At 37.7% G+C, this 19,482-nt stretch overlaps 1 protein-coding gene across 1 annotated transcript in view; it reads left to right on the top strand.

Annotated features, from left to right (window-relative positions):
* drc4 (dynein regulatory complex subunit 4) overlaps window positions 1-19,482 on the top strand; it is a 47,049-nt gene that overhangs the window by 14,127 nt on the left and 13,440 nt on the right. The window contains exons 2-5 of the mRNA XM_079373465.1: window positions 11,601-11,693; window positions 11,824-12,021; window positions 13,638-13,844; window positions 15,654-15,708. Coding sequence (XP_079229591.1) covers window positions 11,601-11,693; window positions 11,824-12,021; window positions 13,638-13,844; window positions 15,654-15,708 — 553 coding nt within the window. The remainder of the gene's footprint in view (window positions 1-11,600; window positions 11,694-11,823; window positions 12,022-13,637; window positions 13,845-15,653; window positions 15,709-19,482) is intronic.

Below are 19,482 nucleotides of genomic sequence, written 5' to 3'. Positions count from 1 at the left end.
CTTTGTTGATTTCCAAAATTCATCCCTGTATTTCCGCATTGTAAACTGCACAATCATCTGCCTTGGTTTCCCTGGCTCCTTCTTGCCGATTCGGTGTACTGTGTCAACAATGTCATCTAATTTCTGAAACAGGTGCGGTGCGATTTCAGCAAATAGACCGATCACTTCACTGCGGGGATCCTCTTCAGGCTTCTCTTTCATACCATTGATCCGGAGATTCCATCTTCGTTTATACCGCTCGAGTTCAGATGTTCTACTCGCCAGCTCTTTGTGCGATGTAGTTAATCCCAAGAGCGATTTGCTCGTCTCTAGGCACTTTTCTTTGCATTCTTTAATTTCAGCGGCGTTGAACTCGACAGCCTTGGAAATCTCTGCGACCATGATACTGTTCCTTCTCATCTGATTAGCCATTTCTTCTAGTTTTTCATCTTGCGAGTCAAAACGAGCTGTAAGTGAAGTTATAGCTTGCAGAAGAGTTGCATTAGTAATCTCTTCGTCGTGAGGCCTTAATTTTTTCAAGGCGTTAGTTTTAGTAGGGGTGAAATGAGACGAATCACGGCGTTTATCTGTTTGAGCGGACTGTGCCTCCATTTCTGAATCATCTGAGACCCAAGCTGGAGTCGAGCCACGGGCCGGAGGAATGACAATCTTCGGAAAGCTAGTTTGCTGTGAAGATTTTCGCATTTTGAAGACATAAAAAACACCTACAGTGTTTAAAGGTTATTTTAGGTAGATGTAACTGAGACTTGTGTATGTTTCAAAACTAAATTGGGAGACTAGCTAGGCAGCTCGGTAAAGACACGTGTGTTCAGCCCGCCATCTTTTTTCCGTCCACAGATTTCAGACACTTTCCTGCAGTGTGACATCTCCTATGACGACCGTCAAACCAAGAACCAATAGGAGCACTGAACTTGATGACGCAATTAGCGCGACAACTTCAAACTTCAACTTCGTTATTTGTAAAAACAATATATGTACAAAGTAAAGTTTACTTAAAGTTTATTTATTAAGGGGCAGGATGTTTAAACTCGAATAACAAAATTACCTCAAGTTCGCTCTGTAGAACTGGAAGTCCATAAAGTCCTCTTTTGCCCAGCCATGACTTGGTCCACACACGTCGTCTTTTTATTATTTTTTTTTTTTTACATCAAGGCATGTAATTAATAAAACTAACACTACACGTTGCTGTTGTTTACTAGCTACCATTATAGCGAGAGAACGCGGGTCACGTATTGATGACGTAAAACTCCAGACAGGTCTTCTTGAGTACATCCGTTTTTGTCGCGTCTTAACTGTCGTACAGTCTGACATTAAGACAACTGAGATCCACAGTCTGACATGGGTAGGGCAGGGTATCGAGTTCGATACTTTTTAGGCACCGACCGAATTGCCTCGATACCACCGAGTATCGAAAAACGTCTTGTCGTTCGGTACCAAATTTCGATAAGGGGTTAATCTCATCACCGTCAGTGAGCCAATAATCCTGCAGCACCAGGTGTGTTTGACTAGAAGCGGCGCGGGGCTGATTGATCAGTGTTTGACAGACATACTATGGGATTAATATCCTGCCATGATTCAAAACTGAAAATAAAGTTCTGAAAGGTTGAAACTAAGTGTTCGAACACTCAAAATCTTACAAAAAAAAGTTTTGCAAGATCGAAAAATAAGTTTTGCAAGCTTGCAAAATGTAAAAAAAAAATAAAATATCTCTGCAAACATTATGTTGTTTTTGAGATTTCCTTCTTCAGAACTGCAAAAAAAATTTACGATGTTGCGCAAACAATTTTTCAGAGTTTCAAATTTGTCAGTGTTCTCCCACTGTATTAGTTTGTTTTCCAGGTTTGAAACCTTGTAAATGGTGATCTGAAAACTGGTGTGCGAATGTGTGAAAAAAAGTTGTGAAACTCTGAAAACAGAGGTTTGCAGGGTTGCAAAGAGATAAATAAAATAAAATCTCTGCAAACATAATTTTGTTTTTGAGTTTTCCTTCTTCAGAAGTACAACACTCTTTTTTACGGTGTTGTGCAATATTTTTTTCAGAGTTTCGAATTTGTCACTGTTCTCCCAGTGAATAGTTTGTTTTCCAGATTTGAAACCTTGTAAATGGTGAGCTGAAAACTGGTGTGTGAATAGGTGAAAAAAAGTTTTGAAACTCTGAAAACTGAGGTTCGAAAGGGCGAAACTTATTACATTACATTACATTTGCACTCCTATTGCAGACTATTTTTTCAGAGCGGAGTTTACAACACCCACTTTGCGGAGATACGCCCACACAGTTGCGAGCTTGCGACTCACGTGATTTGTGGCAGCGTTGTCACGCAGCTCTGCTCTGAAACTCTGAAACACAGACTGAGCGAAAATGAAGCTTCGCAACCTTGCAACTTAAACAAAAAAAGCCTGGAGGGAGGGCCTTCTGCTCTTGGCCAATGCTTTGCTGTCTGCTGACGTACAGTCCAATCACAAGTCATATTTACTGGAAAGGTGGGATTGACCGACTGCTCCGCCAATGACGAAAGCGCAGAGGATACGCAAACAGGATGCACGGCTGTCTGGCCACATGGCGGTCCCGTCTAGAGCTGCAAGAACCGCGTCCATGGCTGGGAGTGGGACTGGGAGAGAGGTGAAAAACTTTGTTAACGGTCCGTGTACGTTTTGATAGTTTGTTTTCCAATTTGAAACGAAATAAGCAGAAACGAGAAAACGGCACCTTTATTCGTTTTTTCGTTTTTTTTAAAAAAACGAAAAAAACGAGATTTCGGCTTGATTTTTCGTTTTTTAGTTCAGAGGCATAAAACGAATAAATGACTTCCAAATTCGTTTCCACATGTGGGCGGTCCTTAGACGCCCCCTTCCGCCGATTGGTCAAGCAAATCTAAGCATGTGACGTCATCAGTAGTCGCTCAGGTCTGTTCAACAAAATAATAGTCCTCTAACGTTACTATGGCTACCGATTCTTAAACTGTACAGGGCAGGTCCTGTTGGGCTTTCCTCTGTGCAACTTTACGCGTTTCACAGAAATCTTTACATCAGAAATATTAAATATTAGTCTGCCACCAGCCCGTTTTATTTAGCTGTGCAGAGTTAAATCTGTGTGGTGAAGCTGCGCTAGACAGCGCCGAGCGAGAGAGGATCACTGACCAGTGTTCAGTCAGCAGTCAGAACTTGGGTACCTATGATGGTGAAATACATTTTTACTGAAAATGACCCGCGAGTATGATTGACAGGACGATAGCGGAGGCAATTAAAAGCACAATATAACTTCTGTTAACAAAAACATAATTTTTTTTTTTAATATAAGTGGCTTTGTCTTTGTTTTAATCAAATAATTGTGAACCACAAACCGAGCCTTCGTTTTAAAGGGCGATTTCCAAATATATTTTATTTATTTGTTATAATATGGGTATTTTATGTCACCCGTCTTATTAGTTTGATTATAGTAGGCTATACGGGAGTTTTTTATTGTACTATTTTACTGTTGTTTTTTAATTAACAATATATCATAACAACTTATAAAGATCAAAATCTACAGAAGAGATTAACAAATAACATTGGTGTTGTCATAAGTTAACTAATCAATGGGAAAATTTCCTCACCGGCACAACCCTATTCTTAATGTTGGCTACATGTTACAGATTTAATGTTGAGCACATAATGTTAAAGGCTTCTTAAATACCATTACACTCGGTTGAAGAGTCAAGAAGGATGTGTTAATTTACTGTAGATTTCAATCTGTCATTAGTTGGTGACCCGGTGTAATTGTAATAGCATAAATAAAAACAAATACACGTAATAGGCTTTGTATGCCAATAGGCAAAACACATCTGCTTTTCCTCTAGATCACTTTACTATGGAAGCCCGTTTCCGCCAATGAATAAAAAATAAAACAAGGTAATTGCGACTTTTTATCTCACAATTCGGACTTTTTTTCTCGCAATTCTGACTTTATAACTCGCAATTCTGAGATATAAACTCGCAATTCTGACTTTATAACTCGCAATTCTGAGATATAAACTCGCAATTCTGACTTTATAACTCGCAATTCTGAGATATAAACTCGCAATTCTGACTTTATAACTCGCAATTCTGAGATATAAACTCGCAATTCTGACTTTATAACTCGCAATTCTGACTTTATAACTCGCAATTCTGAGATATAAACTCGCAATTCTGACTTTATAACTCGCAATTCTGACTTTATAACTCGCAATTCTGAGATATAAACTCGCAATTCTGACTTTATAACTCGCAATTCTGAGATATAAACTCGCAATTCTGAGATATAAACTCGCAATTCTGACTTTATAACTCGCAATTCTGACTTTATAACTCGCAATTCTGACTTTATAACTCGCAATTCTGAGATATAAACTCGCAATTCTGAGATATAAACTCGCAATTCTGACTTTATAACTCGCAATTCTGACTTTATAACTCGCAATTCTGAGATATAAACTCGCAATTCTGACTTTTTTTCTCAGAATTCTGACTTTTTTTCTCACAATTGCGAGTTTATATCTCACAACTCTGACTTTCTCGCACCATAGCAAACCACTCTCCGTGTAAGGCTTTGCAGTACTTTGTTCAATTTGCTATATTTGAACTATATATTGAACTAGATGAATGTTGCGTCCGAATATGATTTTTGAACAAACATAAAAATGACTCATTATTCTTTATTTCTGTGTTTTGCGCTCGCGGTTGGACACTACCGCCGGGCTTTCAGACACAACATTCTTCATTTATTTATAGTTCTGAGTTTGAGGCAGCTTCTATCACGTTATTTTAATAACAGCTGTCAAGTAAAGCGCGTATTATTGTAACACGAGAGTGGATATTATATGAATGCACGCAGGTGGATTTCCTTCACTCTCGCATAAAGCGCGCTTTCATCTCTATGTTCTTGCTATAGAATTATCTTATCTCCTGTATTTAATGTTGTAAGATATCGACCAAGCAAGACATCCCCAATGAAAATTATAAATAAATGATAAATAAATGAAAATTATTTAGTCAATTATATATGAAGAATTCAGATGCAAAAGCGTAAATGCCATCTGCAATTTTCTTCTAAAATTAGTATTTTTCGTTTATATTCAGTTATTTTACTTTAATGACAATGAAAAGAACCTGTACCTGAGAAAAATGCTCATTTTAGAAGAACATTTCAGATGGCACTTAGAGGCTTTTGCATCTGAACTCTTCAGACTACAGGCCTATAATATTATCGTTGCTATAGACAATAATAATATAAGTTGGTCTCGTTCTGGTTGCAGTTCTGGCTGTAAACTAGTGTAAAATCTTAGAAGCATATTCAGGAAAATGTCCAAACACAGGAAGCCTATATTCCAGATAAATGCAATCTAATTCAGGGGTGCAAAATTCAGTTGCTTGAGGACCACAGCCCTGCAGAATTTAGTTCCAACCCTGCTCAAAAACACTGTTTTTTATTTTTTTATTTTTTTTATTCAGATTTATAGCTGAACCGTGTGTATTTGGGTTGATGCTAAACTTTGCAGTAGCTATAAATGAAGTATGAATGAAGTATTATGCTCTCGAAGGACAGTCGGATTCTGCTGTACCAGCACATAAAGGGATTTCTGGAAATAAAGCTGCCGATGAGCTATGAATAATAGTGTTACAATAATACGTTTTTGACTTGACAGCTGTTATTAAAATAACGCGATAGAAGCTGCCTCAAACTCAGAACTATAAAGAAATGAAGAATGTTTTGTCTGAAAGCCCGGCGGTAATAGGCTACTGTCCAACCGCGTCCAAAAGCCTTACACGGAGAGTGGTTTGCTATGGTGCGAGAAAGTCAGAGTTGTGAGATATAAACTCGCAATTGTGAGAAAAAAAGTCAGAATTGCGAGTTTATATCTCAGAATTGCGAGTTATAAAGTCAGAATTGCGAGTTATAAAGTCAGAATTGCGAGTTTATATCTCAGAATTGCGAGTTATAAAGTCAGAATTGCGAGTTTATATCTCAGAATTGCGAGTTATAAAGTCAGAATTGCGAGAAAAAAAGTCCGAATTGTGAGATAAAAAGTCGCAATTACCTTGTTTTATTTTTTATTCATTGGCGGAAACGGGCTTCCATAGTAAAGTGATCTAGAGGAAAAGCAGATGTGTTTTGCCTATTGGCATACAAAGCCTATTACGTGTATTTGTTTTTATTTATGCTATTACAATTACACCGGGTCACCAACTAATGACAGATTGAAATCTACAGTAAATTAACACATCCTTCTTGACTCTTCAACCGAGTGTAATGGTATTTAAGAAGCCTTTAACATTATGTGCTCAACATTAAATCTGTAACATGTAGCCAACATTAAGAATAGGGTTGTGCCGGTGAGGAAATTTTCCCATTGATTAGTTAACTTATGACAACACCAATGTTATTTGTTAATCTCTTCTGTAGATTTTGATCTTTATAAGTTGTTATGATATATTGTTAATTAAAAAACAACAGTAAAATAGTACAATAAAAAACTCCCGTATAGCCTACTATAATCAAACTAATAAGACGGGTGACATAAAATACCCATATTATAACAAATAAATAAAATATATTTGGAAATCGCCCTTTAAAACGAAGGCTCGGTTTGTGGTTCACAATTATTTGATTAAAACAAAGACAAAGCCACTTATATTAAAAAAAAAAATTATGTTTTTGTTAACAGAAGTTATATTGTGCTTTTAATTGCCTCCGCTATCGTCCTGTCAATCATACTCGCGGGTCATTTTCAGTAAAAATGTATTTCACCATCATAGGTACCCAAGTTCTGACTGCTGACTGAACACTGGTCAGTGATCCTCTCTCGCTCGGCGCTGTCTAGCGCAGCTTCACCACACAGATTTAACTCTGCACAGCTAAATAAAACGGGCTGGTGGCAGACTAATATTTAATATTTCTGATGTAAAGATTTCTGTGAAACGCGTAAAGTTGCACAGAGGAAAGCCCAACAGGACCTGCCCTGTACAGTTTAAGAATCGGTAGCCATAGTAACGTTAGAGGACTATTATTTTGTTGAACAGACCTGAGCGACTACTGATGACGTCACATGCTTAGATTTGCTTGACCAATCGGCGGAAGGGGGCGTCTAAGGACCGCCCACATGTGGAAACGAATTTGGAAGTCATTTATTCGTTTTATGCCTCTGAACTAAAAAACGAAAAATCAAGCCGAAATCTCGTTTTTTCGTTTTTTTTAAAAAAACGAAAAAACGAATAAAGGTGCCGTTTTCTCGTTTCTGCTTATTTCGTTTCAAATTGGAAAACAAACTATCAAAACGTACACGGACCGTTAACAAAGTTTTTCACCTCTCTCCCAGTCCCACTCCCAGCCATGGACGCGGTTCTTGCAGCTCTAGACGGGACCGCCATGTGGCCAGACAGCCGTGCATCCTGTTTGCGTATCCTCTGCGCTTTCGTCATTGGCGGAGCAGTCGGTCAATCCCACCTTTCCAGTAAATATGACTTGTGATTGGACTGTACGTCAGCAGACAGCAAAGCATTGGCCAAGAGCAGAAGGCCCTCCCTCCAGGCTTTTTTTGTTTAAGTTGCAAGGTTGCGAAGCTTCATTTTCGCTCAGTCTGTGTTTCAGAGTTTCAGAGCAGAGCTGCGTGACAACGCTGCCACAAATCACGTGAGTCGCAAGCTCGCAACTGTGTGGGCGTATCTCCGCAAAGTGGGTGTTGTAAACTCAGCTCTGAAAAAATAGTCTGCAATAGGAGTGCAAATGTAATGTAATGTAATAAGTTTCGCCCTTTCGAACCTCAGTTTTCAGAGTTTCAAAACTTTTTTTCACCTATTCACACACCAGTTTTCAGCTCACCATTTACAAGGTTTCAAATCTGGAAAACAAACTATTCACTGGGAGAACAGTGACAAATTCGAAACTCTGAAAAAAATATTGCACAACACCGTAAAAAAGAGTGTTGTACTTCTGAAGAAGGAAAACTCAAAAACAAAATTATGTTTGCAGAGATTTTATTTTATTTATCTCTTTGCAACCCTGCAAACCTCTGTTTTCAGAGTTTCACAACTTTTTTTCACACATTCGCACACCAGTTTTCAGATCACCATTTACAAGGTTTCAAACCTGGAAAACAAACTAATACAGTGGGAGAACACTGACAAATTTGAAACTCTGAAAAATTGTTTGCGCAACATCGTAATTTTTTTTTGCAGTTCTGAAGAAGGAAATCTCAAAAACAACATAATGTTTGCAGAGATATTTTTTTTTTTTTTTACATTTTGCAAGCTTGCAAAACTTTTTTCGATCTTGCAAAACTTTTTTTTGTAAGATTTTGAGTGTTCGAACACTTAGTTTCAACCTTTCAGAACTTTATTTTCAGTTTTGAATCATGGCAGGATATTAATCCCATAACATACGGGAGAGCGTTTCGAAAGCGCACGGAGCAGTCCGTTCTCTATATAGCGCGGTGTGTTTATACACAGACTGAAGCGCGCGTGACGCTCGCGGTCATTTCAGCGTCTGCCGCCTCTCTAAATGAGGACATAAACACATGAACAATATCTCCAGACCTGCTCTGAGAGTCACTTCATGAGCATTTTACCGTTTGATTCGAGTAAAACTAACGTCATATCATATACACACAGAACTGTAAAGGTATTACAGACAACCCGTCAAAATAAAAGTTCGGTTTAACTTGGAAGACACTGCGGCAGAAATAAATTAATATTGTTCAGCAGACAGCACTACTATACTATTAAAATTATTAAAACTTTTTTTTTTTTTTTTAGTAATGATCACACAACAGTTATTCCATGTTTTAATTTTAATAGTAACCCCCCCCCTTTGTTTGCCAAAATAAATAAACTTTGATTTTCAATAATTTAAAGAGAAATTAAATTAATGTTTTATGTCTTCATTTGAAAACCAGATACAGAACACAGAATTTCTGAGGAAAAATAAAACATTTCATAAGGCTATTTTAAGAATAAATTTAAATAAACTAAGTTGTTTTTATGCATTCAAATAATTAGACATACTACACCAGAATTTAATAACAATAAAACATATGGTGAAAGAAAATAAAACACCCACTTATGAAAGTGGATGAAGATTTAAAATTTCTTGAAGTCTTTAACAACCTAGAAATGATGATTCTGTCTGAGCTTTGTGTTTTAAAATGAACACACACTAATGTAAACGTAGCCTAACAGATGTGTAAACTGAAAACTATTTGAACTTTATTAAAATTATTTATTTATTTATTGTGTTGGATATATTTTGTTCCTTTGTGCAGTGGCTCAGGAGATGAGGCTTTGAGTCTGTATAAATATCAACAAGCTAAATAAAATAGTTTTTTGAGATAATGTAATCTTATTAAAACTGATTTCATAAAACTGGTATCGAAAAAAGTATCGATCAGGAACCGGTATCGAACTCAAGGTATCGGTATCGATATCGAAAATTTTTGAACGATACCCAGCCCTAGACATGGGGATCATGTTCGTACAGTGTGACAAGCAACAATCGCAAAAGACTATTAAAAATCGCACAGTGTGAGCCCGGCTTAACATAAGGGCTGAAGAGCTGGACTTAAAATGGTTTAACCCATGATCTCAACACCTCAGTGTGGAGACCAGGGAAAACCAGTAGCTCCCAACATGGGTGCCGATCTCCGATTCCTTCTGCTAAACAATATAGATATCTAATTTCTCAAAGCCAGAAGATTATTCTTAATTTAATTCCTCAGAATTAAATGCAGCCCAACAGCCAGACAAGTGACACGGTCTGATTATAATATAAGATGCAATATAAAAGAATCAAGAATAACATTTATACGTTTGCACGCGTATGGGGGAAAGAGAAAAAAGGAACCTCCTGTCTGCTCACAGTTCCCCCTGGCATTATTTTGCTGCAGACCCGAGCCACTCGATTCTACATTGCATAAGACTTTCTTCCCTCGAGAAAAAAATGCCAGCAGGAGCAGAGTTAAACGTCCAAGGGACATTTGTGAATGAACACAACCAGCCCCATTCAAGAGCTGACTGTGCGTACTTCGCTCCCAAACAGACCACACATAAATTGCGTGCATCCCCACCCCTTATTTTAGCGAGGGTAGGCAGAAATGGGCGAGCTAAAATGCAGTATACTCTTATGCAAAAGATTGAGATAGTGAGTCCTCAATCTCATCTGCATCATTGCTAACAACATCAGCCTTCTCAGAGGAAGATGGCTACAGCATAGAGAGCGCTAGATTCATATGTGATCCCCGCGATCCCAATTGCCTCCATGTCTCAGCAACAGCGGGACCGAAACCGCAAAGGCCGCGAACATGGACACACTTCTTGAAGTGTGCCCGGCAGGAGCAAAGCATTCATGGTGGGAGCACGATGCACAATCAGCCCCCTTGAAAGCTGACTGTACGTACTCCGCTCCCAAACAAACAACACAACAATCGTGTGTATTCTCACCCATAAAGTTAAACGTGGGCAGAGAAGAACACACAGGATCTAAAGTTCTGTCTGTTTAGCATGCCATATAGAAGTGATTGTGCACTGTTTTTGCAAACAACAGTAATTAAGACTGACACACACAGAGCGCTTGCTGAAAACACAGAAGCTAACGCTGCTTGTTTCGGATGCGCTTTTAAGCTTCCTGGTCTCTATGTCATCCCACCTTTGACTTCTCGCCATTCCATTGGACCGATTTCACATGTGATTCAGAGTGTGGTCACGCAGATGCGTTCCCAAACGTTTCGATGCAGTGTGAGTTCCTGAAGGGGAATTGCCATTAGTGAGAGTCTCGCTGTGAAGCAGGAGCAGCCGGTAGAGGATTTCGCTTGGTCTTAAAGCCTTCCTCAAATGGCTGTTCACAAATAAAACAATGATTTATGCAAAAAGAATGATTAGTTATCAATTGAGAATTTGTTATTTATATGATTTGGTGGTCATACGCCGTATGCCTGCGAATACGGGACCAACTGCATTCCGTAGGCTATAGCTTTCATACGGGACGCTTTGATGCCTTAAATATGGGAAGATTCCATATTATATAGAAAGGTTAGCAACCCTAGCATCATTAACCTGCAGGCTGCACTCTGCAAGTGGAGCTGCAAGAAAATTATAAATAAAAAAGAGTGGTGCTGCTGTGAGTGCAGGCAGCCTATAGGGACATCATATTTCAACCTGCGTGGCATGACAAAACCGCGGCCTAAAAAACAGACTGGCCCACTGGGGAATCCTGGGGACTGGGGAATCCTCTCGGTGCTCCCGATTAGCCAATCGGGGCCTGATAGAGGAGGTCTCCCTCGCTTCAGGCGATTGGCCCACTACTTGACCGGCCCACAGGGAATGTACTGGTGCACCTGATGGCCAGTCCATCCCTGGTTGTAACCATGGTATTTGTAGTAAAACTGTGGTTATACAAATGGTAATAAAAAAAAAAAATCATGGTTACTACACTTTTACTTTAATAAAACCATCCATGGTTAATTTTCATAAGGGAAAGGGAAAATATAAATATACCGTATAATGCACAATATATAAATATAATATAATACAATATCCAGCACAATAGACCTCACCTTTGTTAAACTTTACCTGTTAATCTATCCATTTTCCAGCCGCCAAAAAGAAAATCTTCCAACAAGTCGCCAAAGGGTAAAACTCCAACTGTAGTGGATGGTTTGCCCACAGATGAGATGTCTAAAGAGCAGGTGTGATTTTTCTCATGTGTAGTTTTCTACCACTAATAATAATGAAACCAAGAACACCTTGTTAAGCCATTCATTTTTTTTTTTTTTTTACACTTTAACAATCTGCCATCAACTCATGAATGTTTTGTAGTTGGAGGAGCACATTGTGCGTCTGCGGGAGGAGCTGGACAGAGAACGGGAGGAACGCAACTATTTCCAATTAGAGAGGGACAAAATCCACACGTTTTGGGAAATCACCAAAAGACAACTGGAAGAGAAAAAGTGTGAACTGAGAAACAGAGAGTGTGAACTGGAAGAGGGCGAGGAGCGCCACCAAGTGGAAATAAAGGTGTTTAAATTTATTTTCATATATATAAATGGGTGGGTTCAAACAAAAGGTGATATCTTCTAAGTTGTGTGTCAGATCCAGATGTAAATACCGGGAAATAAAAGCCGGCATGTAAATCTCTTGTCTGATATTCATCCTTTGATGTCAAACCCAAATGTTTTCAGTCTACAGCAAAAATAAAGGAATTGGCCCCACTGTCCCAATAGTTTTTGAGGGCAGTGTGTGTGTGTATATATATATATATATATATATATATATATATATATATATATATATATATATATATATATATATATATATATATATATATATATACACTGCCCTCAAAAAGTTTGGAAACGCCCTAGAAAAGTGGGGTTTTGGACAATATTGGCATGAATCCTTTTTAATTTGTGATTAATTTTGCACTGATAAACATATTTTATTACATAAACAGTTTATACTAGGGGTGGGACAATAAATCGATATGGCGATATATCGCAATTCTTCTCCGTGCGATACGATAATCGATATATGGCGCCAAATATCGATATTTTAATTAATATAATAAGGTGCTCTAAATAGATTTCCCTGTTCACAGCGTCTAAAAATGCGTGGAAATCGCGGCTGCGCCATTTCTATTTTCTATCCACGCTCTGAGCAACCATTATCCGCATTCTCTATTAAGATGGGGAAGTATGAGGAACCAAAGAATAAACAGATTTCCAGCCACTGTATTAGCTTTACTGCTATAAATATGTTTATGGACATGAAAACTAGCTGCCCCAGAACAGCTATCAGCGTGGACCATAGGCACCAATCACGTCATTGCAGAGCGCATATTCAGTCCGTGAGTAGCCTCTCCGCTCGGATCGCAGGTGTAAGAGAGCGTGCCACCAGTGCGTCCAGTTTTATGTGAACAACACTGCTCTCCCTCTCTCTCAGATATTAAAAGTGCACATTATGCAGTGAGAACAGTGGGCACCGACCGGCAGAAACATAAATCTGCACCTATGGCATATGTAATGCGGCGCAGAAGTGTGCAGTGTGAATGCTTGCCGCGCGTCTAGATTTGAAATAACAAACGTGAGCGCCCAAAAGATGCGATGCGGCCATTTCTTTGTGTGGGATGCCGTTTTAAGTCCAAGAATAAAATGATTAATTTAGTCTACTCAACATGTTAAAATTGATTTACAGAACTTTTTTTTGCTGTTTTTATAACAGTTTGGACTTGAATAAAGAAAGAAAACTTGCATTTAACCTTTTCACAGGCATTTTGATTAGAGATATCGTGATGTATCATTATAGGATTTTCTAGAAATATATTGATTATCGCAGTATCGTGATATTATCTTTATCGTGATTATATCGTATCGTGAGCTACCCTGCTATTTATTTATATATATATACACACACACACACACACACATGCATACACAGTGGCACATAATTTCACATAATTTCATAATTAATTAGGTATTTCATAATTTATTAATTATATTAATTACGGTAATTAATTCTAATATACAGTGTGTGTGTATCTATCTCTCTCTCTCTATATATATATTCGGAATTAATTATGTTTTGGTACATAATGAACATAACACTTTGTGTGATATGAATCTGTTTTTGTTCAGGTTTATAAGCAGAAGGTGAAGCACTTATTGTATGAACAGCAGAACATGCTCTCTGAGCTAAAGGCTGAAAGCGTTGTCAGCACTAAACTGCTGCAGAAGGAGCATGCTGACCTTGAGGATCAGCTGCGGAAGGACATGTGCTGCTTGAAAGTAGATGTGAAAGAGCAGGAGCTGTCCAGTGAGAATGTGATCAAGAACCTTCATCTGGTACGAGTATGATTATAATACGATGTAATCAGGATGCAAGTTACACAGTATGGGAGGAAGGGAAAAACATTAACAGATTTTTGATCATGTTGTAAATATTGCCTGATAAACTTAGATTGTTAATACAGGTGCATCTCAATAAATTAGAATGTCATGGAAAAGTTCATTTATTTCAGTAATTCAACTCATATTGTGAAACTCCTGTATTAAATAAATTCAGTGCACACAGACTGAGGTAGTTTAAGTCTTTGGTTCTTTTAATTGTGATGATTTAGGCTCACATTTAACAAAAACCCACCAATTCACTATCTCAACAAATTAGAATACTTTATAAGACCAATAAAAAAAACATTTTTAGTGAATTGTTGGCCTTGTGGAAAGTATGTTCAGTGTTTCCTCTAGGATTTTTTCCAGCTGTGGCGGCAGGCTGTATTTCCACCGGGGGTGGGGGGTTGTCACAATGACACAATGATTTTCCCGTGGACCATGCCCCTTTTCTTCTGTCATATATAACAGCATGTGTTTATAGGCAGCTGTGCCTTTAAGACCGAATGCACGGATCCAATATAATGATACACATGCTATTTCTTTCTAACTTGTTTTCGTTCACTGAAGATGAGTGACTGCGTTATCGAGAATGATTGTTGAGACGTCCATTTTCACATAATTCTGTATGTATGCCTCTGTTCAAACACAAGGAAATGCGAATGAAGAATGAACTCGGTGTTCGCGCGCGCTTAAAAATCTGTGCGCGGGCGCCGTGTCCGGCAGCTGTGGCCACAGAAATCAGCGCACGGACAGTGAAATAAGTTCTATTCGCCTCGTCTTGCGCTGGAATGGCTTAAAATCACTCAAATGTGTAAATTGGCAAGATAAAACACATACAAATGATAAACGTTCACTCTATGATGGTTAATTTTTGCAATTAGTCTGTTAATCACATGCGAACCGAACCTTGAGGTCTGGTCCGTACGGACCACGGATCAACTGCGATCAGTTTCACAACTACTGTGTAATGTTGGAGGTTGAATCGAATCGTTACACATAACGTACACCACTACTATGATTACACTTAAGTTTGCGCTATATTATACTCACCTTTTAATAATTAGTGTGTGACTAACGTCTCCTCCACTATAAATTACCAGACTGTAAATGAATCGAGTGACGTCACTGCAAAGCTGCAGCCGTGGCGGGGATGATTTTTGGTGTGGCGGGCCGCCACGGCAGAATGAATGTAGCGGAAACACTGTATGTTCATTTATTGTATATGTACTCAATACTTGGTAGGGGCTCCTTTTGCTTTAATTACTGCCTTAATTCGGCGTGGCATGGAGGTTATCAGTTTGTGGCACTGCTGAGGTGGTATGGAAGCCCAGATTGCTTTGATAGCGGCCTTTAGGAAGAAATGAATATTTTCACGACATTCTAATTTATTGAGATGCACCTGTATAATATAGGGCAGTTTGGGAACAGAGGCTTGTATTGTAATATTTATTGTATACCTGAATCTCAGATATGTCCGCTTTCTTCCCTGCATATTTATGGACATAAAGAAAAAATATTGTGTGTTCGGTCAATAACCTGTGCTGTCAGTGTGCAGTAGACACACCCATCTTAACGTTTTCTATATTTAGGCTTATGGTGCCCGAAAAGATCATTATGTTGTACAAGTAAACTTTATATTACAAGTACACTGCCCCCCCCCCCCCCATAATTTACATCCTGGCTATAATGAGTACAATTACAATGACAGTTGCACTTTGCTTTAGATCTCAGATGAAAATAAACAAAATTGTCTTTCAACAGAAACATGATGAGGAAATGACTGTTCTGAGAAATGATTTTGCCAGACAAGTACGAGGTAAAGTCTTTGTCTTTATAGATTTGAATCGGCTAGAATTTTACAACAACTTTAGAACTAATTTTGAACACTATATCAATCCACTACAATATAAGTAAATCACTTACATACCTAACTTTCCACGCTAAATGACCAAATAATGTCTATCGTTAGCCATTGGCTAATAAATTGTTAGATCTCACTCACAAGTGTTTGAGTTGGAAGCTAACTATAAGTTTAGCACAGATATTTAACTTGCCTTAACTAATTTTTAACACTGCATGCTTGACTATTTTACTCTCTTTGTTTAAAGCACACTATTTTAGTTAATTTTAATGGATGTGCAGCGTATATGACGCAGTGCATTTGATTTTAAATCAAATCAAATGTTTTTCACAAGATATTAAGTCTCTACTAATGAGTTGAGTTCAATCAGGTGTTTTGTTAGGGAAGCATGTGCTATGTCCAAAATCACATAGTGTCAGAGTAGGTAATACATTTGAAGAAGAAATAATTTTGTGACCATTACAAAATGTGTTCAATAACGTATACCTGTGTGTAACATGAATACAACCAGAGGCCCATTTCTGAATGGAGGTTAAGTGAAAACTCACTATGTTAACCCTGAAATGAGGGAAGCTCTGGGTTTTCCATTTCAGAATGGGAGGTATGTTAAACCCGAGAAAGTAGGCAAGTCAAGCCCGTTTCTGAAAGAGAGGTAACTTTTATATACTCGGAGTCAGTAACCATAGTAACTTACACTGTGAACCGAACCTGGTCGGGAGCAGGTTTTCTTTGGAAACCCAGAGTTTCTTTCAGTCTTCTCCCCCTTTTTAAAGCGTAAGCAATGTTTAAATACCTCATTCATTTATTCACAATGCAAAAATGCTTTTCGTACTGAGTATTTTTGTCTTATTTCAAGTTCAAATATCTAAAAATCAATATCTTTAAATCAAGATTAATGTATAAGAAAAATGACATAAGATATGTAAGGGTAATTAAACCCTTATAGGTTTATCAATATTAGTCAGTCGTATCTGCCATAAAGGATCCGCGAATGAAACTGTGATCACAAACATTATTAACTTAAGTGAATGAAAGGCAAATGAGCAATATGCGTTCACAAATATAACTTTTTATTTGAATGTTTAAATATGTTGACACAAATTACTTTATTTGAATGTTTCATTGATGCAATATGGCACAGAGTTGTTAAAAAATAAATGTGTTGTGACATCATTGCTTGATAATGTCAGGAGCTGATGAAACGGCTTTTTGAACCAGTTCAATGAGCTGAACTGTCCGAAAAGAACCGGTTCGCGGACATGAATCGGACTTTGCTAGGGTCACCCTTCACTAATGTAGGATGAGTTGTACCAACAAGGATTAAATTAAGCAAAGTTTAGAGCTAACAACTTTTGGCTCACACAGATGTGTTGTTTACGTCATGTACGCAGTTTGCGTTCAGTAGATACTCTCCAAAATGGCGCTAGGCTGACGCAGAGGAGACATTGAATAAAGTCGTTATTTTAGTTTTCTTTGCATACAAAAAGTATTCTCATAGCTTTGTAAAGTTACGGTTGAACCCCTGATATCACATGGATTATTTTACCGATCTCCTTGCTACGTTTCTGGATGTTGATCATGTTAATTACATTGCTGTCTATGGGAGGTTCAGAGAGCTCTTAGAAAGCATCAAAAATATCTTAATTTGTGTTCTGAAGACGAACAAAGTTTTTACGGGTTTGGAACCACATGGGAGTAAGTGATTAATGCTAAAATTTTCATTTTGGGGTGGAGTAACTCTTTAAGTTATACTGAAACCATATAAACAAACATTCAGCAGTCTGTGACAACTGAATAGGTTACAAAAACACGTCATTCAGTGAAATGCCAAAAAAACACTTTTATTGATTTAAAAAAAAATTTTTTTTAAAGTAAGATGATGCTGTGAATAATTGTGATTAACTTTACTGGTCAAGTTCACTGTTGTGAACCAATAGGTGGCCATTTGGTTATTGATACAGATAAATGAGGAATTAACATTGACAAATATGTGTTAATCTTAATAAATATTAATCTGAATGCATTTTGGTACTGTTTAATTTGTGATATTGATTAATTATAGATGCCCACGAACAGAGCGAGTTGCTAGGCACTGTTAAAAATCAAAAAGTAGTAGCTTTTAGTAGTAGCTTTTAGAAGTAGTAGTTTTTCCTCAGCGCCGAGAGTTGAAGAATGTTCAATTTCGGGCAAAATGCTGCGCTCATCACGGTCACGTTCTAGTGAGCTAACCAATCACAGTGGAGGAGGGGCGGGACTAATACAGAGCAACTGTCACATCCTGCTTGTACTACGACTAAACAACAATGAGCTAGTTGCATATCGCCGCCATCTTGCATTTCCGGTCTAGCAAGTGTGTGCATAGATACTTCCGGTTGTGCTAGACGCCAGTGCAGAGAACCGAAGAAATTCAAATATTACCTTCTATATTATGTTTACAGGCTTTATAATATCACGTCACATGCAAATAAGATCTACACTGCTGTTGTTACTATACTATAAATGTTAACTGAGCCAATGCATTTGAAACATACATATGTTTGTGTCCGGTGAATGAATGAAATACACTAATCCCTACTGTTCACGAAACGAAAGTTGAACTCATAGTGTGTACACACAGCTACACAATGCATTTTTCCCTTATCAATTATGTAAATGTACAAATTACTTATTTTTAGAAAATGTTTGTATTACATATTCTTTTAAATGAAATATTAACCTTGTGAGGCTACGATTGGTCTTCATAAATATCCATTTCTCAGTTGTGCGCATACATCAGTTTGTTCCATCATCATTTTTCACAACATATTTTAATATTTTACACACAGTTAACTTTGCTTCAAACATATTTTTTAAATGAAAAAAATAATAATAAAAGGGGCTGTAAAAGGATACAGCTAATACATGACTAATTTTGTTTTATCTTATAATTAATGCAAAAGAAATCGTAAAAATATACATGTGCTGCTTATAGGCAGATAATGATTTATGATATATGATTTATAACAGATCTTAAAAAAAAAGATAAATATTAATAAAAACACACAGGGAAATGCAACACCGATCTTTTAATTAATGCAAACCTGCCATAGTTGTGTATAGGTTTAATTAATGCAAACCTACCTTAGTTGTGTATAGGTTTATAGTGTTTTTTTTTTTTACTTCATTGTTGTATGCCTGTATTTATGTAGCACCGTGGTCCTGCGAGGTACGACATTTCCACTGTATGTCCCCACATGTAGCGGAATGACAAAGCTCAACTTGACTTGACCATAATTACATTTTGTTAAATTTTACAGTTACAGTTGCAGCAATGATGGGGCCAAGCAAAAACAATAGGTGCCATAGCACCTTTGGTGCTTGGCCCCTAATAACGCCAACAAAAACAATAGGTGCTTGACCTCTAATAAGAACGCTAACAGATACAATAGGTGCCTCCGCACCTTCGGTGCTTGGCCCCTAATTACTTTGTCAAATAAAGTTAATAAAACATACATGCAGAAATCTCTGAGTGTCGTTTGACACTTGCAAAACTTATGATCTTATAAATGGCATTCAGAACAAAATAAACTCGAAAATAAAGTATTGCATATTTGAGTGGTTTGTGTTTGAATGAAGAGATCCCCGTAGACTGACTAACCATTGACGCTGAACCGCATAATCAAGAAGAATGAAGCAATCTCTGCGTTTTATCTTGATGAATTTCAACACGGAGGTACGCAATAATGTAGG

Source organism: Barbus barbus (assembly GCF_936440315.1).
Source record: "Barbus barbus genome assembly, chromosome: 23".
Classification (NCBI taxonomy): Eukaryota; Metazoa; Chordata; class Actinopteri; order Cypriniformes; family Cyprinidae; genus Barbus; species Barbus barbus.
Note: the sequence above shows the minus strand (reverse complement) of the source record. Positions and strands in the feature narration are given on the sequence as shown.